Genomic DNA, 25,003 nt, shown 5'->3' with positions numbered 1-25,003 from the left:
TGAAGTTTTTCAAGTTCATAGTTACTTAAAGTATCACACTCAGGTTATAGTCTGCGGTCTGGGTCTCCTTATGCAATACTTCAGAGACAGTTTTTGGATTATATGCCCCCCTCAACCTCATGGTGTTTCCTGTGATTCATTAAGTTGCTGATGGTCCTATTGATCTGCCAGCACCCGCCCACTTCCAGGATTGGTCTTTTCCTTCCTGTTCCTTCTGAGTGTAAGGTCTGAGGCTTAGAAAGTCCTGATCAAATAAATTGTACTTGGTGTTCCTCTAAACATTAATGATACTGTTTAGAAAACATTTAAACAAGCAGAGGCAGTGTGTTTATTTCTGCTCTCAGGCCTTAAACTTGTCTGGCAAATTCTGAGCTCCTTAAGAGCAAAGGACTTCATCTTACTTAGTCAAATCTCTCTTCTCTTATCATTGCCCACATCACTTAGCATTTGTAGTACCCAGCAAACATTAAGTGTTCAATAAAAGCATTCAAAGCATGTGCTCTTGTGAATCAGCCATATGTCCAAAAATTTTCCCAGACTTCTCCAGTGCTGTTTTGGTTGTCTAACCCTAATAACACAGATTTTTTTTTTGTTAACATTTTTGTATATTTGATGTTAGGCCAAACATGTCGTGGTTTGTAGACATTTATAACATTCATTAGTTTAAAATAAAGCAGTAAGATTGATTCCTTATTACTTCTTTTAGAATTTATTTATGACAGTTTAAACTGTTTAAATTTTTTTTTTAAGGTTTATTTATTTTTGAGACAGAGAGAGACAGAGCATGAATGGGGGAGGGTCAGAGAGAAGGAGACACAGAATCTGAAACAGGCTCCAGGCTCCGAGCTGTCAGCACAGAGCCTGACGCAGGGCTCGAACTCACAAACCGCGAGATCATGACGTGAGCCAAAGTCTGCCGCTCAACCGACTGAGCCACCCAGGCGCCCCGAAACTGTTTAAAATCATAGCTTCAGGAGTCAGACTAATTGGATTCTTTATTTTAGTGTTTTTCATACTTTGACAGGGACACATAGTAAAAAATAGGCTATATTGTGACCCAGGGAACGAACACACACATACACACACACACACGTACATATGCATATACATATACACACCCCTATATTTTTAGATCAGAAGAAAAGTTTCTTGAAACATTACTCACAACATTCAATGCTCTACAATGTTTTCTGTTCTATTTTATTTTTAAGCTACTGACAGACCCCTACTAAATTGAAATTAATTCCTCCAAAGTCCTAGGGAATATCTGTTTATGTATTACTCATTCAGCTAACAAATGCAGTACTCACTATATACCATTTATTATACCTCTCCACTACTAACTTTGGCTTTGTGACCTTGGGACAAAGGTTCAGTTGTGTTCAGTTTCTTCTATAAAATGGAGATATAAGTGACGTACACCTCCAGAGGTATGTTGTTAGGATTAGATTAGATGTGTAAAACACTGAGTACAGTGCTTGGCAGGTAATAAGCACTATATAGTATTAGCACCTCCTTCATTGTTTCTGTTGTTATTAAAAATTACTTTGGTTGGAACATTCCATGTTTCTGAAACACTATATATAAAGCATATAATACTATAACTTCATTTTCCCTTTAACTCTCATTATGTGCTTTTATATTTTTGAACTAGAGATATAATTTAGCTATAGTGAAATGCACAGATCTTACGTGATGATACACAGATCAATAAGTTCCAACAAATGCGTACATCCTACATCCCCATCAAGAGACAAACATTCCCATCACACCAAAAAGTCATCTTGTGCCCCTTCCTGATTCCTTGTTCCCCTACACCCAGAGGCGACTGCTGCTGTGATTTTTTTCACCATGAAATTGTGGTCGTTTCCAGTTTGGGGCTGTTATGAATAAAGCTGCTTCAGACAGCTATGTGTAAATCTTTTTGTGGATTTATGTTTCCATTTCTTTTGGATAAATACTTAACTGCAGACAGGCGTTTTTCTACCATTATAATTAATTTCCAGATTAACGTCCAAAGTAATTACACCATTTATACTCCCACCAGCAATATGGTGAGCGTTCTAGTTGCTCCATCTCCTTCCCAACATTTGATGTTGTCCGTCTTTAATTTTAGCCTTTCTAGTGGCTTTAAAAAAATTTTTTTTAGTGTTTATTTATTTTTGAGAGTAAGAGCACACATGTGCGCACGAGTGGGGAGGGGCAGAGAGAGGGGGAGACAGAGGATCCAAATTGGGCTCCTCGCTGACAGCAGGGCCTGATGAGCCCAGGGCTCAAACTCACAAACCCACGAGATCATAACCTGGGGTAAAGTCAGTTCAATCGACTGAGCCACCTAGGCACCCCTCTAGTGGTTTTCTAGTGTTATTATTGTTTTAATTTACATCTCTTTGATCACTAATGAGTTGAGCACTTTTTCATGTGCTTTTTGGCCATTTGCATTTTATCTTTGGGTCTGTGATCCATCTTGTATATGGTGAGATAGATGTCAACTCTCATTATACAGCATCCTGAATAAAAGAGATTAGGATCTAATGTGCCATTAGAGTTATATTCTAAAATTCTAATTTATGTTCAAGAGCATTAATTTGTTCAGTACTTATTGACTGTCTTTACACATTTTCTTCCCCAGCTCAGAAACTTATTTACATAGACCCAGTCCAGAATATAGATGTAATTTGTTCCAACCACACACATAGATTCCCCACACACACAAAAATAAAACAGAACAAAGACCACAAAACTGAATACATTTATTTCAATTTCACTAGGACTTTTCATAAGACTCTTTGGAATTTGAATGTTGAAGCAGCTACATTAAGCTGTTTACCCATATTCTATCAACAAGCAGCCTACTAGCTAGAAGTATCACACTTAATATCTGTTTGTACTAAACTTACCATTTTTAGTCTTCAAAAGAATTTAGTGCACTTTAGTCAAATAATAATAAATGGTCATCTGTCCTTATGTAAATAGTTGATTTTATAAACATCTGCGGCTGCAAGCTGACTCCAAAGGGAATCTTTGAAGCTCATTCTACTTTAAAGTCAGTTTGCTAACTGTATAAATTAATATTACCTTAAATGATTACACTAAGTAAATCATAGATTTTCTTAACAGCGGAATAAAATATTGACCTCACTAACTATGATAAGAGTAAGGAGAAGCTGAGACATCAGGAAAAAGCTGGAAAGTGAACATCTGTTCAATGTTTTGGGCTTGAGTGGAAATATAGGATATAGGAAGAAGAAAGATGTATGAGGAATGCTTTTTCCTTTGAGTCATTACAGTCTAGGCAGGAAGAAAAAAAAGACAGAAAAATGAGAAATGTTTAATCATAATGCAGAAGATAAATACCAACTGACAATATTACATAAAATGTCACATAGCAGTTCAGGATTAATTACTAAATAAATACTGTTAATGGTTATTCAGGTTCCCAATATATTTTTGGTGATGTATTACTTTGGAGTTATCTGGGGATTGGTGAATTTTGTTTTGCTTTTAATGAAGATTTCCTGGCTTAGTCCAGTTTTACAGAATCTTAAATCTCCAGGATTTAAAACCTCCAGGAGTGGGTTTAGTCATTGGGTCTAAAAGGAAAATCTATACTCTAAACTTGGTTATTGAAAAATTAATTTCTATTTATAGTATTTACTATGTGCCAGGTACTTACAGGAAGCATTCTGTATTACTCATTTAATTTTTATAATAAACCTATAGGTAGAATGTTGCCCTTATTTTACAGATGAGGGATCTGAGGTACAGAGAAGTTAAGGGAATTGCTGAAGGTAAACAGATAGAAAGTAGTAGAGCCCGGATAACAATGCCAGTTATGTTAGACTCCAGAGCCAAACGTTATTAAAGAAAATAAATGTGTAGAAAGGCTAGATTTGAGAAAATAGCATTTATGGTTAAGTGGATTAATGGGTTTTCAATAATATGTCAGAAGTATTTTTTAAATCATGAAAGTTTTCATGTTAAATTCTGTACCATTTTCCAAAAATTAAAGTTTAATTCAAATGTGGCTAACTTCTCTTTTATTAATATTGTCAAACATTGAAATCCAGTTTTCTTTCAGTAAGTAAGAGGAACTTCTAAAACAAAGGGTGTACTTGTAATGTTATCATCTTTATCCAGAATGGTTTCTTTATTTCCAGTTATTCATGCAGCTACTTATAATTTATCAGGGACTCCAGAGTATAAATTATTTGAAAATTAGTAGATTCAACTTAAATGTGAAAAGGATAGCTTTTTAAAATATATTTTTAATGTTTATTTATTTATCTCTTTTTTTTTTTTTTTTTTTTGAGAGAGCAAACAAGCAGAGAGGGGCAGAAGGAGAGGGCAGGGGAAAGAATCTCAAGCAGGCTCCACATTGTGAGTGCAGAGTCTGACATGGGTCTCAATCCCATGAACCATGAGACCATGACCTGAGCTAAATCAAGAGCTGGCTTAACTGACTGAAGTCACCCAGGCACCCCTGAAAAGGATAGTTTTAACATGCTTTTGTTGTAGCATTAATTAAAACCATCCTGGAATCATGTTCTTTGGTCTTTCTGGTCTCTGGCAATGGAGGTATTCAGATATTTTTAAAGGCACAAAGTTTATATTGCTGATCACTTCAGAATTGGCAATAAATTGCAAAGATGTATCCTAATCCATTTAGGGTTCCAGCCTGAGTCTTAAATAAAACTCATACTTGAATGTAAACCCCCAGTTAAGTAGGCCTTGTCTTCACTTTTCGATATGGAACCATCCTTTATGTTGGTGATTATCATCCAAAGAATAATGATTTCCTATTTTAACATTGGAAAAAAATGTATAGATAGATAGATATCCACATACACACTTATATATTACTATAATAGTATGCTATTATGCTATATATATAGTATTATTTTCATGTGTTATATTATACTATTTATGTACATTATGATATATAATAAAATGTATAATATATATATTTAAAATAGTATAAATAATCTTGGGGAGGGGAGAGGAGGTGACTGCTTCATATTTCTTTTTGAAGTTTATCATAGCAAAGCTGATAATTTTAGAGAGCAAGCATGGCAAGCTCCAAGGACATTATATGATTTTACTTTAAGCTTTCAGTATTGGTATGTTTCATTCCGCCTATGACAGGAAAAATGAGTAACAGATGACTGTATGTTTTGTCTGCTGTAGTAATACCTTTTATCAGTGAATCTGTCTAACCAGCCAATTATCTTCCTGTTGTCTGAAATTAAAGACCATTATGTTTTCTGAAAATGTAGAAATTTCTCTTCAGTTAAAATACATGTTGTCAGTGAAGTGAAAATAATGAAATTGCAGAAATTGATTGATTTTAGCTATATTACTGAATTCCTCCTGCAAAAACTCCAATCCAGATCATTTAAAATTTCTTATAAAATAGCTGACATATCATTAGAGTATTAAAACTCAGCCTTGACAGTTTTTAGTACTTAGTAGATACTTGGTCTCTAAATTTTGACTTGAGATGTAAACAATAGAGGTAGCATATCTAGTCATTCCCCTTGTGGTAGCCAGCCTCCAAGAGGGCCCCCAATGACCCCACCTCCTGATATTCATACCCTTTGTGCAGTCTCCTCCCACGTGTACCAGGTGGGTCTGTGTGACCAATGGAATACATCAGAAGTGATGGTATGTCACTTCTGAGGTTAAGTTCTAAAAGATACTCGCATGTCCATCTCTGTCTCTCCGTCTCTCCGTCTCTCCCTAGAGAGCCCTCTCTCCCTCTCTCTCTGTCATGTCACTTGCTCTGTGGGAAGCCAGCACACTGCAAGGAACCAAAGCCTATGCCAACAGCTTGACTACAACCTCATGAGACACAGAGCCAGAACCACCCAGCTTAACCCCTTCCAGATTCCTGACCCTCAGAAACTGTGTGAGATTTAAAAACAACAACAACAACAACAACATTTACTATTTGAGTTGCTACATTTGGGAGTGGTTTGTTAGGCAGGAATAGATACCTAGTACACACCTCCAGTAAAGCTGTTTCATTCTTCAATTCTTAACATCTATTTTTGGTTAATTGTTCTATTAAACCTGTCATCCATACCACTTACCTGACTGAGGCATTGAGTTGGCTGAAAAAGACCGTATTCCCCCATTTTCTACTCCAGTGTTTGGTATAATAAATACAGACTTCGAATTCACTTTTCCCATATCTGGGCCCCATAGTAGAACTTGCCTACAAGAATTGTTTTGTGACAAGGAGGCTTTTTTAGATTATTCCACAGATTCTTTTCATTTATGTGCAAAGCCACCAATTTTGTATAACTTGTAATTACCATGCAAGCGATTATGGAATTACTGGGAAGTACTTCAAGAGAAAACAGACAGGGTAACAGCTGTTCTCAGAGAAGTCTGAGACCTTACTAAAGAAGCTCCTCGTCTAGGACTTGTAACTCAGTGATGCTTATTAATTATACTGGATAATAACAGTGTGGGTTTTTTAAAGTCATGTTTTCAGGGATTAGTTAACTATATACTCAAACCTGAGAGACAGCTTCTCAGCAAATCTGTCAAGGTCACGAATCGTACTCCCAGCTCTGCTCTCCCATCCCACTTTTTCTTCTCTGTGCTATTCTGAAAAGGAGAAAGCCATAGAAATATTCAGGTTTACGTTTGCCTTTCTGCCCTGCTAAACCAATTTCAGTACTAATAATCATTTCTTTACCATCACTAATCAGACAGAAATGGAAATCATGAATAAAACAATGTGCAATAAGAACAGTGGAATTTCAACTTTTTAAAGGTTTTTTCCTCTTCTTTTGTCTAAATATTTTTCTGAACCTGGATTTGCCTTAGGACATTAATAGCTAGGTTGTCAATCTCAAGTTTGAAGTATAAAACTCAACACAGATGTTCTTCTTTTTCATTTTTTTAATGTTTATTTATTTTTAATGTTTATTTTTGAGAGAAAGAGACAGACAGAGCATGAGTGGGGGAGGGGCAGGGAGCGAGAGGGAGACACAGAATCTGAAGCAGGCTCCAGGCTCTGAGCTGTCAGCACAGAGCCTGATACGGGGCTTGAACTCACGAACCTTGAGATCATGACCTGAGCCGAAGTTGGACGCTCAACCGACTGAGCCACCCAGGCGCCCAATGTTTATTTGTTTTTTTTAGAGAGAGAGAGTGCGAGCAGGGGAGGGGCAGAGAGAGACGGAGACAGAGAATCCAAAGTGGGCTCCGTGCAGACAGCACGGAGCCTGATGCAAGGCTTAAACTCACGAACTGCAAGATCATGACCAGCGCCAAAGTCGGACACTTAACCAACCGAGCCACCCAAGCACCGCTCAACTTAAACAGATGTTCTTGGTGAAAGGAAAACATTGATGAGTCCCTGCTGTTTGACACTATTTCTTTTAAAAGTGTAACTAAAAACTAGCCTTTTCTGTTTTGTTCTCACCATGACTTAAAAAATAAAAATAGCCAGTTCAGGAATTGGTCTTGTCTTTCTCCATCCTAAAATGGTAGAGAGACTATTTCAAAATTTTACTGAGGATTTGCTTTTTAATTGGGAGCTGAAAAACTAGGATTCTGTCTCGGACTCAATCTTTCAAATCTTTACCCCTTTAATTCACATGCTTACACGCGCACACTCGTGCATGCACACAAACCTGTAGTATGGTCAGGAAGGTGGTTATGGTTATCTTGAGATGGTACCTTAAAGGAACAGGATTTATTTGGCTCTTCATATTTTCAGTATACCAGTATTATCCAAATACCCCAATAATGTCATCATTTAAAATGGTTGTAGTCAAGCTAGAAGTAAAATACAGGGCTTCTAACGCTGCTTTGAACAGTTGCCACGTGACACCAACACAATTTAGAGCATAAGGCTAAGTGGTTCCTGGATCTTGATCTTGGATAGTCTAACGAAGGAAGCATCACCTTTTCAGCACTGAAACATTCTTCTGTATTAAACCCCGTTTTGCTTTATTGTCGGTGGGGGAGGGGGTTGTTCTCTGTTTTGTTTTGTTTTTTTAAGCATAGCCATTGAATTGTGAATTTCCCTTTTTTTTTCCAAATGATTTCCTCTTTGTGGATGATGGTGGTAAGAAAACCTAGCTCCTAAAAATAAAGAAGAAGAAAAGAGAAAGAAAACCTGCTTCTGATGAAATAATTTCTAAACATTGATAAATGTCAGTCGTTTTTATGACTAGACTTCATTTGAAAGCTTAAATTATATAGTACTTTGCTGTGGTTTTTGAGAAAGTTTCCTCAATGCTGTATTAACACCTCATTTTTGCTTTTGGTTGTAAAATGTCCCAGGAAACGTTTCCAAGTCTGTGTAGTAAAGGAATTGTTAATGTCACTCTGTTACCTGCATGTAATCTATGATGCTCTTATGAAGTAATTACTTCAGGTCCCTCCTAGTAAAGCTGAGAGAATAGGGAAGCCAAAGACTTCTCTTTCTACTCCCTTCCTGATCCTTGGACCCAACTTGACAACCCAGGCCCTAAAGCGGATTTCAGCCCCCATTCCCTACGCACCTTCTCTCTCAAGCCTGAAGCCCACCAAGCCTGAGGGGCACAAAAAGGAAGGTGGCAGATAGCAGCTGAACAGAGACTAGAGGAAAGGGTAGAATTTGGCAGCAGGTAGAAGGGATTTTGTCTGCACCTGGTTGTGAGTGCCTCCACCCTCCTGACCCACCAATAACTGAGTGTTCAAATCACAAATAGTCATAATGCGAAAACACTTTTAGTGTCCTTTACTTATCTACAACTGCCTTGTTACATCCCTAAATATGTAAACTCATAAACTACCTGCTGGTAGTACAAGCATTCATAAGCAGAGGCAGTAGCGTGGTGGTTAAGGACATAGACGTTAGAGCCAGGCTGCCTGGGTTTAAATCCTACTGCTTTTAAAAAAAAAAAATTTTTTTTTAACATTTACTCATTTTTGAAAGACAGAGTGTGAATGGGGGAGGGCAGAGAGAGAGGGAGACACAGAACTCAAAGCAGGCTCCAGGCTCCAAGCTGTCAGCACAGAGCCCGACACGGGGCTCAAACTCACAGACCGTGAGACCATGACCCAAGCTGAAATCGGATGCTTAACCAACTGAGCCACGCAGGCGCCCCTAAATCCTACTTCTGACCACTTGCTAAATGAGTAACCTGGAACAGGTTACTTGGCCACTGTTTAATAATTTTCTCACCTGCAAATTGAAAATGATAGCCCTACCTTATAGGCTTATAAAATTTAAATAATCTAATGTGAATATAAATGCTTACAACAATGTCTAATACATAGTTAGCTCTACATAAGTAATTGTCCTCGTTAATGTTATACTGTGCCCCCTCTCCACTGTTGTTTCTACGTTCAGATGGCTCAAGCACCAATGAGATCTGTAGTCAGCAGGTTCCATTCATACTACCACCACCACCTTTAATGTGTAACAACTAGCAATTCTCCCTCCGCAATAGTTTTAAAAAGCAAAATGCTGATGTTTTTCTCTTTCCCAGGCCCAACACAGAGATACTTTCATTGAAGAACGCTATGGAAAATACAACATCAGTGATCCTTTAATGGCCCTGCAGAGAGACTTTGAAACACTGAAGGAGAAAAATGATGGCGAGAAGCAGCCGGTCTGCACAAACCCACTCTCTGTTCTTAAGGTGGTGATGAAGCAATGCAAGAACATGCAGGAACGCATGCTGTCCCAGCTGGCCGCGGCCGAGAGCAGGCACCGGAAGGTGGGTTCACCCAGCTGACCTGTGCCACATAAACTCTTAGGAAGACTTGATAAATAATACCAGATACTTTCTTGTCAGCTGCCAGTTTCCACAGTAAGTCAGCTGGGAGGTCTCCCCGGTGTCAAAAGCCCCGCAGCTTGCCCCGGAGCCAAGAGATCAGAAAGAAAACACAAGTTATTCAAAATGTTAAATTTAGGGAGGATGCCAGACACATTACTAAAGACGGCATTCCTTCTCGATATGACACTCCAAAACACTGGCTATGTTTTTTCAGCTCTTGATCGTCCAGACTTTGGCAACAAACTGGGGTCTGACCAAGCTTGTAGGTGAACAGAGTGTTCCCTATTTGCTTACTTAAGTGATAAATAACAAGATGAGCAGGTATTTGGGGAATGCTGGATGAGGGAGAGAATTTACCTGACTATAAACATGGAAGCCAATAGATTATTTTCACGTGTTCCTACTTTTGAGTTTCATTGCATTTTACTTTTCGTAAAATGATAAACAGTCCCTAGGATTGTTTACTTTAAAGCTGTTCGAACCTATTAGGAAAGAGTGTGTGTGTGTGTGTGTGTGTGTGTTTGGCTCCCGGTCTTACAGCCCCGAGCTAGGAAGGCAGACCTGTGCTTTCCTCTACCTCATCTCATTGGAATTCTAATGCTTATGATTTTATTCCCTGACCTGTCATTTACCGCTGAAATCTGGCCTGTAAAAGGTGCTTGGCTAAAATCTACATTTTCTAAAAGTATTGGTTTAGATTTATACCAGCAAGGGAGACATCAACACATCTAGCAGGAAACATTTTATTCTGAAAAATGGGGTCAGTGGCTGCAAATTGATGAACTTTAGTTTACTTTTATGATTGCCTGCATTAGAGAGCCATCTGCTTAAAACGCACCTGACAGATTGCTTCAGCATGGGTCTTGCCCATGATTTTTCTTAACTCTTCACAGTGTCCAAATGAAAGGCCAGAGTAGAGATTCTTAACCATGGATGGGCCTCAGATGTTCCATGATCCTCCAGAAAATATACAGAATGCCAAAAGTTTATGCATTTTTGTAGAATGTGAATTTTTTCCCATATCTTTAATTGAATTCTCAGAATTGTCCGGGACACAGAAGAGTTTAACCTCTGGTCTAGAATGAAGTGAACTAAAGACATTTATGCCCAATTTAAAATGTATCAGTGGCGGGGGGTGGGGGGTAGCGCCTGGGTGGCTCAGTCGGTTGAGTGTCCGACTTCGGCTCAGGTCATGGTCTGTGAGTTTGAGCCCCGGTCGGGCTCTGTGCTGACAGCTGGGAGCCTGGAGCCTGCTTCGGATTCTGTCTCCCTCTCTCTCTCTCTGCGCCTCCCCCGCTCATGCTCGCTCTCTCTCTCTCTCTCTCTCTCTGTCAAAAATAAATAAACAGTAAAAAATTTTTTTTTTAAATGTATCAGTGCGTTTGGGTTAGTTGCCTAAATTTGGGGGGCTTTTACATAATCCTCTACGAAAGGCTTCACAGCATCCTTGTCTGATAGGCAGGCCTTTTTCCCCTTTCCTCCATGAAGCAGTTGAACTGTGCTGAATGGCTAGCTGGCCATGATGCCCATGAAAGGTGTAGTGTTGAGATGATTTGTGGCTCTAGGTGATTAGGGAGAGAAAGAAGTTAAAAATAATTCAAAATTGTTTAATACTATATTTCAACGTAAGTTCCTTTAAGTGAGTGTCAAATATTTTAAATCAACCACCTGTCTTTTTTAAGTGTTTTATCAAAGTAAAACACTGACTTTGTTACAAATTCAGTAGTACCTAGGGGCTTATAATTAGAGTGTTTATTGGCCCTGTTTGCCTGAGAGAGTCCCAGTTGTTGTCTATCGCCTTGGGATAGTCATTAAGAATACCCCCTTTGACTCTCAGAAGTGTTGTGGTTTGAACAGTAAATTATATGGTTACTCTGCTTATTATGAAACACAGAGTTCCCTGATCCACCTCTCCCCATTCCTTCTTCTCCTCAATATTCAGAGACAACCACTTTTTTCCTTTTGACCATTTATTTTGGTTGATAAATTCCATATTTCTAAATGGTATACCATTCCCCCCTTATCAATTCTTTTTTTTAATGTTTATTTATTTTTGAGAGAGTGAGAGAGAGAGAGAGAGAGACTGGGAGCGGGGCAGAGAGAGAGGGAGAGGGGGAATCCCAAGCAGGCTCCATGCTATCAGCACAGAGCCCAATGCTGGACGTGAACTCATGAACTGCAAGATCATGACCTGAGCCTAAATCAAGAGTTGGATGCTCAATCACTGAGCCACCCAGGCACCCCCACCCCCTTATCAATTCTTGACACTTAAATTGCTTCCTCTCATTATAGGTGCAGATTTATCTTGCATCTTGCCTCCCGTTCCACCCTACCACCTTCCCAAAACAAACAATGCCCTTTCCTTACTCACTCTCGGTCGTATCTGCTATTCCCAAATCCTGAGACTGTCACATTCAATTTCCTCTGAGGATAAACGTCTGCCTAATGCCTGGTCAGTAGACACCTAATACTCTTTGTACAGGAATCAGGTGGAAGGGACAAATAAACTCCTGGAAAATACAGATTTTGAGCCAATCTTCTTGTTTCCTATCCTTCATCTGACCTCTCCTCAGCAGCACCTGCCGCCTCCAGGTTCCACACCTCTTTGGGGCCCTGCAGGGCGAATCAGCTTCCTCCCCCACACCAAAGGAGCCACCACCTCTTGCCTCCTTCCCTCCTTTAACATTTCTTGTCTGCTCCAGTCTGTCTTTGTGGGTGTTTATCTTTTCATTCCATTTCTATAATTTTAGAGGGCTCTCCAAAGGGAAAGGAGATGATCTACCACCCGTAGCCAAAAGCTTATCTTTTTACTAAATTGAAAAGTTAGAAGTTGTTTTTTAATTTTTTTTATTAATGTATATTTATTTTTGAGAGAGAGAGAGAGACATCAAATCTGAAGCAGGCTCCAGGCTCTGAGCTGTCAGCACAGAACCTGACGCAGGGCTCGAACTCACGAACTGTGAGATCATGACCTGAGCCAAAGTCGGACGCTTAACTGAGCCACCCAGGCGCCCCTGTTTTGTTTTGTTTTATTTTTAGGTAATCTCCACACCCACACCCAACATGGGGTTCGAACTTACAACCCCAAGGTCAAGAATCCAATGCTCTACTGACTGAGCCAGCCAGTTGCCCAAGTTAGGGTTTTTTTTAAATTGGAAGGAAGTATACCAAGATGTTTTCATTTTGGTAAACGAAAACATTTTGTGTTTAAAGAGGAGTTTCATGTGCCAGAAACTTTTCTCCCTCCATTAGTGAAGAGATAGGATGAGAAATGGTCGTGGGGAGGACAGTGCTCTGTCTTAGAGGAATGGGCCAAGGCACCTCTGAAGGAGGAGCAGAAGCTGCTAGGAAATCCCTTGCCTTTCAGAATATTGCAGTTATAGGTAGGATTATGTGGGAAATGTCCCTTTATTTTTTTTTTCCTCTGTACTTTATTTTTTTTTGTTAATATAGTTTATTGTCAAGTTAGCTAACATACAGTGTATACAGTGTGCTCTTGGCTTTGGGAGTAGATTCCCATGATTCATCGCTTACATACAACACCCAGTGCTCATCCCAACAAGTGCCTCCTCAATGCCCATCACCCATTTTCCCCTCTCCCCCAACCCCCTATCAACCCTCAGTTTGTTCTCTGTATTTAAGAGTCTCTTATGGTTCACCTCCCTCCCTCTCTGTTCGAAACTATTTTTCTCCTTCCCCTCCCCCATGGTCTTCTGTTAAGTTTCTCAGAGTCCACATATGAATGAAAACATATGGTATCTGTCCTTCTCTGGCTGACTTACTTCACTGAGCATAATACCCTCCATTCCATCCATGTTTTTGCAAATGGCAAGATTTCATTCCTTCTCATTGCTGAGTAGTATTCCATTGTATATATAAACCACCCACATCTTCTTTATCCATTCATCAGTTGATGGACACTTGGGCTCTTTCCAGAATTTGGCTATTGTTGAAAGTGCTGCTATAAACATTGGGGTACATGTGCCCCTACGAAACAACACTCCTGTATCCTTTGGATAAATTCCCTAGTAGTGCTATTACTGGATTGTAGCGTAATTCTATTTTTAATTTTTTGAAGAACCTCCATACTTTTCCAGAGCGGCTGTACCAGTTTGCATTCCCGCCAACAGTGCAAGAGGATTCCCGTTTCTCCACATCCTTGCCAACATCTGTTGTTTCCTGAGTCGTTAATTTTAGCCACTCTGACCAGTGTGAGGTGGTATCTCAATGTGGTTTTGATTTGTAGGGAAATGTCCCTTTAAATTTGTGCAGTATTTGCCTCCAAATTGGGCTTAATCCTTTGGTGCCAGGATAAGTGGAATGGGGTAGGCAGGTTAATCAGAGGCCTTGTGAAAAATCTACACATAAGATCCCAAGTGTTGAGCCTTTTTACATGCAGGAAGAACTCGGAGAGTCTTTCCACCTCTTAGCTAACTGCATACAAAATGTGTATTACTGACTAAGCAAGGCACAGTGATTTGAGCTTGAGGGAAAGATCTCAGCTTGCAGCTTGCAGCTTTCCATGGTCCTGCCTTGCTTTGTCACCCACACCCATCCCCTAATCAGAGCAAACTGCATCCTTGGAAACCTTCTCAATCCCTATAGCTAATTAGGTGCTCTCTTCTATTTACATGCCATTTTGTGCATGTTGAAGTAAAGCATAGATCTTACTGTTTTCTAGCACATAGCTTACATCTCTTTTACCCTGCTAGATAATGTGATCCTTGATGGCCCTGACTGGGATGGACTGATTGATCTCTAGAAGTATCTTAAGTGCTTAGATAGGCACTTAGTATTTAATTGTATTACAAGTGTGTTTCCCTGCTATTTGGATATTATTATTTTTTAATTCTTTAAAGGTGATCCTAGACCTTGAGGAAGAAAGGCAGAGGCACGCACAGGACACAGCTGAAGGAGATGATGTCACCTACATGCTGGAGAAGGAGAGAGAGCGGCTGACCCAGCAGGTAGTTAGGTGGAGGGGCTCACAACACCATTTGCCTGGAATAGCATTTCTCAAAGATCGTTCTGCAGGGTGGAAATTAGTGTTGCTCAAAAAGAAAGGGCTTTGTGGTCAAATCTGGGAATTACTGGATTAAACAAAGTTAAATAGATTTCTAATTCAATTTGTTGGACCCTGTAGTACAGAAAAGCACATTGTGAGTCTTAAGAACAAGATAGGGTATTCTGAGTTTAGCAAATCTATGTTTTCATAGAATCTTGTTTTGACATAGATCACTCACTGTGGGACTGTCATTCTATAAAATGTACTCTGGGAACACTAGCTTCAAACTCTCAAGTATTTTGACCTAGGAATCCTAGTAAGAAATACATTTTATATCACCGCCCAATATATATACATACATAAACACATGCCTAAAACAAAAATCTGATGAAATCCCATATAACCCTTACTGGTTACAATAACCATTCTTTTTTTTTTTTTTTTTTTTTTTTTTTAAATTTTGATCATGGCTCATGAGATTAGTTTCCTCATCCACTGGGTCTCAGAGTTTGAAAAACACTAATAGTGTTCCATCAACACTTTCCCTCTAGGTCAGAGTTTCTCTGCCTTAAATAGGGGGTTGGGATGATAATTAAAATAGACTGCATTTGCATAACAAGTAGCGTTTAAATGCAACTATTCATTTTTAAGACCAGAAAGAATGATTACCAAAGCTTTCAAAGTGATGAGCCCCGAGTAACATGTAGAAGTGTTGAATCGCTATGTTGTACACCTGAGACACACAGAACACCGTGTGTTCACTCTACCAGAGTTAAAATCAATAAATTGTTCTGTTTTCATCAGCATTCAGCACGAAACCTGGTGTATATGGCTTCCTGTTTTCTGTATCGGTGGGTTCCAATCTTCTGAGCGCTCCATAGACCTAAAACACAGATGATGGCTCATATTCCTGCCGATAACAGTACAGGAAGCAGAGGTGCCTCCTCGACCATCAGGGAAAGATTAAGCCGTAGCATGTCCATTTCCATGGGAGGGACTGTAAGACTTCAGAAATACTGGAGCTAAGCACATGGCATCCATGGCAGACCACGTGCCAGAGAAGAGCTAGCCAGGACACTCGCCTGGAGAGTAGTTTTGCAGTGTATCTCTTCATTTTCTTACTCTAATCACCATGTATGGCGGCCTTCTTTTCCAGCTGGAATTTGAGAAGTCCCAAGTGAAAAAGTTTGAGAAGGAGCAGAAGAAGCTGTCCAGTCAGCTGGAGGAGGAGCGCTCCCGCCACAAGCAGCTCTCGTCCGTGCTGGTGCTCGAATGCAAGAAAGCCACCAGCAAGGCAGCCGAGGAGGGGCAGAGGGCGGGAGAGCTGAGCCGGAAACTGGAGAAGGAGAAGAGCCGGGTGAGCCAGTTGGAGGAAGAGCTGGCCGCGGAGCGGAAGCGAGGCTTGCAGACAGAAGCCCAGGTGGAGAAGCAGCTGTCTGAGTTCGACATCGAAAGAGAGCAGCTGAGGGCAAAACTGAACCGAGAAGAGAACCGGACCAGAACTCTAAAAGAAGAGATGGAAAGTTTGAAGAAGATCGTGAAGGATCTGGAGGCTTCTCACCAGCATAGTAGCCCTAGTGAGCAATCCAAGAAACCGGTAACCGTATCTAAGGGCACAGCGACTGAGTCTCCTGTGCTGGTGTCTGTATTTTGCCAAACGGAAGGTTTCCAGGCAGAAAGAACCCACGGGAGCAACGTAGCCAAGGTGCTGACCACTGGGCTGCCTGGCCCCACCACTCCTACTTACTCTTATGCAAAAACCAATGGCCATTTGGAGCCCGAGATACAAACTGCCAAGGAGTCGGTTACAGGCAGCAGTGTGGAAAACCAAGTGCCTCCACGAGAGAGGTCTGTGGGGTTGGCCCAAGAGAAAGCAGTGGAGAATGGCGGGTGTCCTGTGGGAATTGAGACTCCTGTCCCAGCACCTGGTCACCTCCCGTCCAGCGGGGGCTCGCTGTCTCCCAGCAGCACCGCCTCCTCCTCTCTCACATCCTCTCCTTGTTCTTCCCCAGTGCTAACTAAGCGCTTGTTGGGGTCCTCAGCCAGCAGCCCCGGCTACCAGTCATCCTACCAAGTAGGGATCAACCAGCGGTTCCATGCAGCGCGGCACAAATTTCAGTCCCAAGCAGATCAGGACCAACAGGCCAGTGGTCTGCAGAGCCCTCCATCCAGGGACCTGTCTCCCACACTCCTAGACAACTCCGCCGCCAAGCAGCAGGCCCGCAACACAGTCACTCAGGTGCTCTCCAGGTTCACTAGCCAGCAAGGGCCGATCAAGCCCGTCTCCCCCAACAGCTCTCCCTTTGGCACAGACTATCGGAATCTGGCCAGCACTGCCACCTCGAGAGGGGACACCAGCCATTCCCCTACTCCAGGGAAAGTGTCCAGTCCACTGAGCCCTCTGTCTCCAGGGATCAAGTCCCCCACCATCCCCAGAGCTGAGAGAGGACACCCGCCTCCCATCCCACCCAAAAAACCGGGCCTCACTCCCTCTCCATCCACTACCACTCCATTGACCAAAACCCCTTCCCAGGCCTCCTCCTTGGCTGCCGCAGAAGACCTAGCCGGCAGCTGCTGTTCAAATGCCGTTGTGGCTAACGGCAAGGACGTCGAGATCCTTCTGCCTACCAGCAGCTAGTCCCTAGCGGGAGGCTCCACGTCTGACATTCCACCAGATTTTGTCCAAGAGCTCAGAGTCAAACCGTTGAGTCAGATCATGTTATTTATTTTGATAGTAGCTGAAACCATCTGTATAATACATTTAGTGTGTTTCACCTTTTTGTATTTTTTTAAGTAGAAACCAAGTAGTTTGGATTTGTATGACTCACACCTTTGTACTAACGCGGGAAGGGCACCTCAAAGACATCTCCAGCTCGGCAGTCACCAACCTGTTGTGATGGAGAAAGCTAATTGAGTACCAGGTGGTGATTTGCTATTTTGGGACTAGAATCACTCAACACTCATTTTGAATTATGCAGAAAGTGGTTCGTGTAAATTTTTATTCCAGATGAACGTGTTTAAAAAGTGCCTGAAATAAGACTGCCATATGAATGTGATTCTGCAGCGAAAACACAAAATGGATCATCTAATTCCTCCGTGAATCCTGAATGTTAAAAACCAACACTGCTTTTAACCCTCTTTTGCTGTTTTTAATATAAGCTCTGTGTCCAGAAACAAGGCTGCATCAGTAGGATGGGAATCCTAAAGGTGGTTGTGGACTCCCCACAAAGCTGAGCTTTATAGAGCCCTTGAGAAACCCTCCTGAGCAGTAAGCAGCTGGGGTGCCGATTTTCTTGTACTTCTGAAAAATTAAGTCACTCCCAGTTTCCTGCATAAATTCTTGAATGGAATGAAATCACATCTCCTTTCAAAAAATGTCTTCGGGCATCTACTGTTGTGTAAGGAACTTCTGATTCCAATCGCTATTACTTGAATAGAAAATGGCTACTCATTCTGTATAAAAGTTTTTCAACAGAATGAGATCTTTATTCTGTAATCAAAAAGCAATAACTGAAAAGTCACTCTCTTTGTAATATTATAAGTCAGAATTATACAGGTTTTACCAATATTACACTTCTTCTCCGAGCTGCCAACACTTGGTGTCTATATCTGTGGAACCAAATTAACTTTTCCCTAAATGGAAGAATGTGTGTGTGTGTGTGTGTGTGTGTGTGTGTGTGTATACACACACACACACACACACACACACACACACACACATACATATATACATATATGTATAGATACACACCCCTTTACGTGTTTAACATACACACACTTAAACACATAAATATTAGCGTGATTATATCTTTGGAGTTTGCAATATAGCATAAAGGACGAGTAGACATGCACATTAAGATTACCTGTCACAGCAACTAGATGCAGCTGGGACCCAATCAGTCAAAGGAGGAATCTTGTCCACAGGGACATGGGGAAATTCCAAATGAAGTCAGGTCTTCAGCATCACGAAAAACCAGAGCCAAACTCACCCCAGCATCACAAAACTCCACTGGCCAAATGAATGAGTGAAACAGGTCACTCAATCAAGCGCTGTAAGACAGCCAGGAGAGGGGGAGCTGTAGCAAACGGAAGTGCCCAGGCCCCCTGTGAAAGGAAAGGGCCACCCCTGTTGAGCTCCAGCTGCTTGCTGCCGTGCGATAGTGTTAGCCCAGGGTTACCAGCTCCTCAAATTTGGGGGAAAGCCAGATTTTCATAGAAACATTCTCATTTTTAAATATCAAAACAGATTCAAAAACAATTTTAAACTTCTGGTTAAACACTTGTGCAGCTGGGTTTAGCTCAGAAGCTGACAAGTTGCAACCTCATTCATTCTAGAAACTTCCATCATTTGCATCGTTGTTAGTTTGTGAGGACAGACACCTCCACTCTCCAACTTGTAGGCTAGTATAGCTGACAGAGGCTATAGAATATAATGAGGATCCTCGTCTTCCAAACAAGACTTTGCAACCCAGCTCAAACAAGGTGGTTATATGATTTGTCCATGGATGGAGAGGCCTTGGTGTCCTCACATACATTCTCCCAAGCCAGTGTCTACCCAGAAGCCCTGCCCTGCTATAATTTAAATCTACTTCTTCCCAATCCAATATGAATTGATGGGGGGACAGGCAGGTGATGGAAATCAATGTATAAATCACAATTGGTGTCTCCAGGGCTTACGATTTGATTAAGGCCAATACAGAAAAAATTAAAATACTACTAATGGCCCAGGGCATCTACCAAATGATGAAGGTGGTATCTTAGAAATCGCCCAAAGCGATCATGCATGAAATTTTATTCCCACGCATAGCCAAATGAAGTGTTGATGATAAAATAGCTGAACTTTTTAAACAGGAGAGGGGGCTATAGCCCCAGAGTTTTATTACCTCTCTTGCTTTAAATGGTAATCTTAAAAGTTGCATTGTGCTCTTCCTTTGTTTTGGCATAGATATATATATAGAGAGAGAAATACTATAAGGAGGTTTATTTCTTAGGAAATGCACTGAATAATGTATTTCTTTTACAGTGTAATATGGGGGTGGGAGAAATGCAAAAGAAACGTGTATTTTTGCTAGTTGCCTATCTTCTAAGATAAATAAGCACAATATTGCAATGGATCCAATACTCCAGTTAGGTATTCTAGATTAGTATTTAAATTTGCTGTAGATTGTGTGTGTGGTAAGTAAAAGTTCCATGATTCACAATTTCGGTATTAACCCATGTTGTGAAAGCTGTGTTACTACTCAACAGATTATAATGGATGTGCGACACATAACACAAGCATTAACTAAATCATCCGTTTGTAAAGCCAAATGTACCATGCAGAAGTCTTCATCCACTTTTATAGCAGACTACATTAAAACAAGTTAAATCATTCTGTCTGGGGAAAATCTAGTCTTGTTTGTACAAAGTGAAGGATGTTGCACAACAAGGCCTGTTTTGTTGGGGAAGGAGCAGGTGGTGTAGAGGAAGCACTCGTCTGTGGCTTTCAAAAACCCAAGTGAAGTCAGTGACCCATCCAGGTTAGACTCCAAAAGGAGCTGGCATATTGGTTTTCTTTAGAACGTTAGAGCTGGAAGAAGCCTTGGCAATAATCCAGTCTGTACTTTTCAAACCCTGGGGTGGGGGCGGGGGGGGGGGGTTCTGGACCTGAGAATCTGAAAAAAGCTAGGCACCATCCCCAGACAAATGGATATACTAGTATGTAGAGTTTGGTTGATGGCTTCACAGGATCCAAAGACCCTGAAGCCATCCATGATTCACGTCCTCTAGCTTAAGAACGCCTGATCTTGTCGTGCCCTCTCATTTTACAGGTGACTATCAAATCCCTCATCGTTCCTCTTAGTCCAGTGCTGTTGTGCTACATCGTTAGCAAGTGAGAGCTGTAGGCAGACAAAAGCACTTGAAAATCTTGTGACGTTCAAACAATATGGATGTTTACGTATGTTAAGTTTCTAGCATTTAAGCCAATTAATGATCATTTCAACAAACACTGGGTATGTCTTCCCGGAACAGCCTCACTGTCAGTAATGCTGCCTTGTCTTCCCCAGGTGGTCCGTCATGCCTTGGGTGGAGTTTGCTCCTCTCCCCTTTCTACACCTAGAGCATCCCTCCCTCCCACGGACAGTCCTGCAGATCCTGCAGGTCTGTTTGGCTCTAGACCGTGTCTCTACCTTTCCTACCCTCTTGGAGGTGGCCTCTTCTCTGCATTTAGCAGTGGAGAGTATTCTGCCAGTCTTTGGGTCCTTTTCTGGGTTATTTATACTGCTATGGGTGTTATCTAGGTGTATCTGTGGGACGAAGTGAGCCTTAGGACCGTCTTGCTCCGCCATGTTCCCCAGAAGTAGCAATGCTGCCTTGTCAATTTATAAGCAGCTCTTCTGATGCTTGGTCTTTGAAACAGAACTTTAAATGTCTTGAAATGCTGGCTTCAAAATAGGATCTGTTCTCATAATTCTGAGTCTGATGTAAGCAATGAGCATTGTTTCATGGGAGTAATTTTCATGTAATTGCTGTAAAGCCAGTTGACAAAACTTAAGAGCACCCATCTGCTGCTTGCACATCAATGGCCAATTCATTGGTAAAAGCAAAGGAGAAAGAAGACTGGGCTAGCGGTTCCCAAACCTTACTGTAACCTGTGAAACCTTCTAAGATAAGGACTCCTGAGGATTCAGCCTAGGGGCCTGCTAATGCAGGTGGTCTGAGGCTCGATCTTGAAAAACAGTGCCTCATTGCCCTTACCTGTTCTTTCACAAGAACTTTGCCTCTGACCTGAGGTGATGTCTTAAACTCCTGAATCTGGTTTGCCAGAATGTCAGTGATATTCAGAGCCAAGAGTACTTACTTGGGTCCCAGCACTGTGTTACCGCCCATGTGCAGATGAGGTCATTGAGTACCAGAGATTGGTATAAGGGCCCTTGGTGAGTGACAGCATGGATTAAGCCCCTGGTGCTTCCCACTTTCCACTACTTGTGTTTCCCAAATGAGTATCTCCTGAGGTGCTTGTTGGCCAGGCCCAGGCCCCGCCCGGGGAATTCTGATTCAGTAATCCAAGGTGGGGCTCTAAGATGAGTGCCTGGGCTGATTCTAAGGCTGGACCAGGTGGAACCCTGCAAGACACCACACAGCTCTTCCCACTGGCCCTAACAACCCCCACCCCCAGGAGTGGATTCTCAGACCTAACCAACGCCAGGAGACCTTTCTCAGGTCAGATATGCTGAACAAAAAGCATCTTTCTTGTTAATTCCCCTCAAGCAACCAATGTTTCTTAAATATTTAAGATGAGCCAGAAAGGTAGCTATTATGGAAAACACACGTTGAACTGTGTTTCCTGCCCTCAGGGTACTCATCTTCTAGTTGGGCAAAGCAAAACATTAACACATGAAATGTTAACAGAGACAACTGAATTATGTAAGTGGGGTTTAAATGCCATACAGGGTTATTGAAGGTAATTCTGGCAAAAGCGTTATGGTAGCACACAGAGCCCTTTGTGGGCAGATAAAAAGTTAACTAGAAAAGGAGCAAATGTCTTTTCTCCTCTCTCCAAAGCCCTGGTTTACCTAGGGTTCTGCAGTATCTCCCTGTGTTTGCATGATGCTTCAGTTGGCTTGTCTTAGTCTTAGGACGTGGTCACAGACAGAGGCACTGGAAGTCCCCAAGAACTGAGTCCTGTTTCAGGGAGACTGACAGACACCAGTGTGGTGTGCTTTCTGCAAGGACTTGGGGCTGGTGTAAGAAGGAGCCCCCAGGGCACAGCATCTGCAAAACATTCCCAAGTAACTTGTAGGGAAAACCTAGGAAAAGGCAAATAGAGAAAGGACCTCCTTGCAAAAATCCTGCATTACCCACAAGTGTTCCCTCTTACCCTCAAAATCTCCATAAGCAAAAGAGAGAAATGAAAACCAAACTTTGAAAAGAGCCAAATGACCTGTGCCTGGGTGGCTCAGTCGGTTAAACGTCCCGACTTCGGCTCAGGTCATGATCTCACGGTTCGAGGGTTCAAGCCCTGCGTCTGGCTCTGTGCTGAGAGCTCAGAGCCTGGAGCCTGCTTCTTATTCTGTATCTCTCCCTCTATGTCTCTGCCCCCTCGCAGCTCATGCTCTCTCTCTCTCTCTCTCTCTCTCAAAAATAAATAGGGGCGCCTGGGTGGCTCATTCGGTTGGGCGTCCGACTTCAGCTCAGGTCACGATCTCGCGGTCCGTGAGTTCATGCCCCGCGTCGGGCTCTGGGTTGATGGCTCAGAGCCTGGAGCCTGCTTCTAATTCTGTGTCTCCCTCTCTCTCTGCCCCTCCCCCGTTCATGCTCTGTCTCTATCTCAAAAATAAATAAACGTTAAAAAAAATTTTTTTTTTAAATAAACATTTGAAAAAAAAAATTTTTTTAAGTCAAATGAATCCTTCTGGGACACCTTGCAAGTGACTTCTTGCCTTGGAGGGATATAAAAGCAACTTCTCCTCTTCTCCCCATAGCGTGAATGTTCATGCTGCCATCACACCGGAGAGCACGTGGAGTATCATGTGGCTCTCTCCGCGCCGCTGTGAAATGGTTGCCTCTGAGAAATTACTGAGAAGGTTGGCCTTCTCCCCGGGGAATCAGTCCCCTACTTAATTTGCCAAGAGTCCAACTGACTAACTCAACATGGTAGCCACTCAGGTCCCCTTCAGAAATGAAGGATTTATTGCCTGAGCTGCAGGAAATGTCAGAAAAGAGCCCTCGGGTATAAGCCCCTCAGGAATTGCCTGAACTGAAAGGAATCGGCTTGACCAGGGTCACCTCTCCTGTAAGGGGCAGCTGCTGTCCAAAGACTGATTGGCATGGAGTATAAAGACCTGGCCCCCCCATCCCAAATCTAGACCACTCTGCCGGGTCGTTCCCTAGTTCAAAACCCCTGTAGGGTTGGCTGAGCCCTTTATTGAGACTAACGCAGCTCAGCCTTTCCTCCCTTCTTCCTCCCCCCTCTCCCTCTCTTCCCTTCCTGTGCATCCCAAAGGTGTGTAACCACCCCCCACCCAGCCTCCATCTCAGACTCTCCTCTGTCCCTTTAGGTCACGATCAAGTCCTCCAAAGGAGGGCAGGCACATTTTCTGAGTATTTTATTTGGTGCCAGGGCATCTCCTATGTTACCTGATTTAATCGAAGCAGGGATTCCTTCTTGACCCACAAGGTAATTAAGGCTGACTGAGGCCCAGTAAATTGCCTCCGGCCCTGCAGCAGAGCAGGGCTGAGATTCAACGACACAGGTGGGATTCAAACCTTCGCCTGTTTGGCCTTCGAGTCCACTCTCCTTCCACTGGCCACACAACAGTCAAAACAGTAATAATAGGGGCTCCTGGGTGCTTTAGTCAGTTAAGCATCTGACTCTTGGTTTCTGCTCAAGTCACAATCTCACAAGATTCATGAGTTCCAGCCCAGAACCAGGCTCCGCGCTGATGGCGTGGAGCCTGCTTGGGATTTTCTGTCTCCCTCTGTCTCTGCTCTTCCCCCTCTTGCACTGTCTCTGTCTCACTCAAAATAAATAAGTAAACTTAAAAAAACAAAACAAAACAATAATACATTTGGGGAGTTAAGAATACTAGCCTATTGTCAGTCACCCACCTAAGTATGAATCCACTGCTTAGCCAGCTTTTGAGACTTTCAGTAGGAACGAGATCCTGAAGGAATGAGCGTTTTGGTGAAGAGAAAGCAGAGGGATGATTTGCCTACACACATGAAGTCCTCAAATGTTAGAGCTGGCAGGAAGCTTAGAGACCCTTGATGCTGGCTAGCTCTGTCATATTACAGAGGAGAACGAGGCCCAGAAAGGTCAGGTGAGTTGCTCAGGTTTCCAGATCTAGTTGATGGCAGAGCCCAGACTGTCTGTAGTCAGGCCCCCCACTCTGAGCCTGCACTGACTGCTCCTCCCTGAGCTGACCTGGAAGCAGGAATCCCTGGCCCAGCCCTGGCTGCTCCCTCCGGCACTCCCTCCTTCCTCTCACCTGCTTCTCCACAGTGTCTGGGCTTTGATCTTGTTCACCTGGGCTGCCCCATATTCCAAGCTTCATCCTCTGCCCACTGGCCTAGGGCTGCCTGCCATACCTGTTGCCACAGAAATCCCGTCCTCCTGCCCCTGAACCGGTTTGACAGCTGAGGTGAGGCCGGGAGTGGGGAGGATGGTAGAGCTTCTGTTCCCAGGCTGTGCTTCCATCTGTCCAGCATCAGTTCTGAGAAGCACTTG

The 25,003-nt window shown here is 42.3% G+C and overlaps 2 protein-coding genes across 3 annotated transcripts in view; one reads left to right on the top strand and one right to left on the bottom strand.

Moving 5' to 3' along the window:
- The window catches only part of CTTNBP2NL (CTTNBP2 N-terminal like), a 51,818-nt gene extending 31,651 nt beyond the window's left edge, over positions 1-20,167 (top strand). For both annotated transcript variants that reach the window (XM_060621691.3, XM_060621692.3), the window contains exons 4-6: positions 9,498-9,728; positions 14,648-14,755; positions 15,950-20,167. In XM_060621691.3, coding sequence (XP_060477674.3) covers positions 9,498-9,728; positions 14,648-14,755; positions 15,950-17,431 — 1,821 coding nt within the window. In that variant the 3' untranslated portion in view covers positions 17,432-20,167. The remainder of the gene's footprint in view (positions 1-9,497; positions 9,729-14,647; positions 14,756-15,949) is intronic.
- ST7L (suppression of tumorigenicity 7 like) overlaps positions 6,201-25,003 on the bottom strand; it is a 137,592-nt gene continuing 118,789 nt past the window's right edge. Inside the window, exon 16 of the transcript XR_014138092.1 lies at positions 6,201-6,615. The gene's annotated coding sequence lies outside the window, so the exon portion shown is untranslated. The remainder of the gene's footprint in view (positions 6,616-25,003) is intronic.

This window comes from Panthera onca, chromosome C1 (assembly GCF_046562875.1).
Source record: "Panthera onca isolate mPanOnc1 chromosome C1, mPanOnc1 haplotype 2, whole genome shotgun sequence".
In the NCBI taxonomy this organism is placed as follows: domain Eukaryota; kingdom Metazoa; phylum Chordata; class Mammalia; order Carnivora; family Felidae; genus Panthera; species Panthera onca.
Note: the sequence above shows the minus strand (reverse complement) of the source record. Positions and strands in the feature narration are given on the sequence as shown.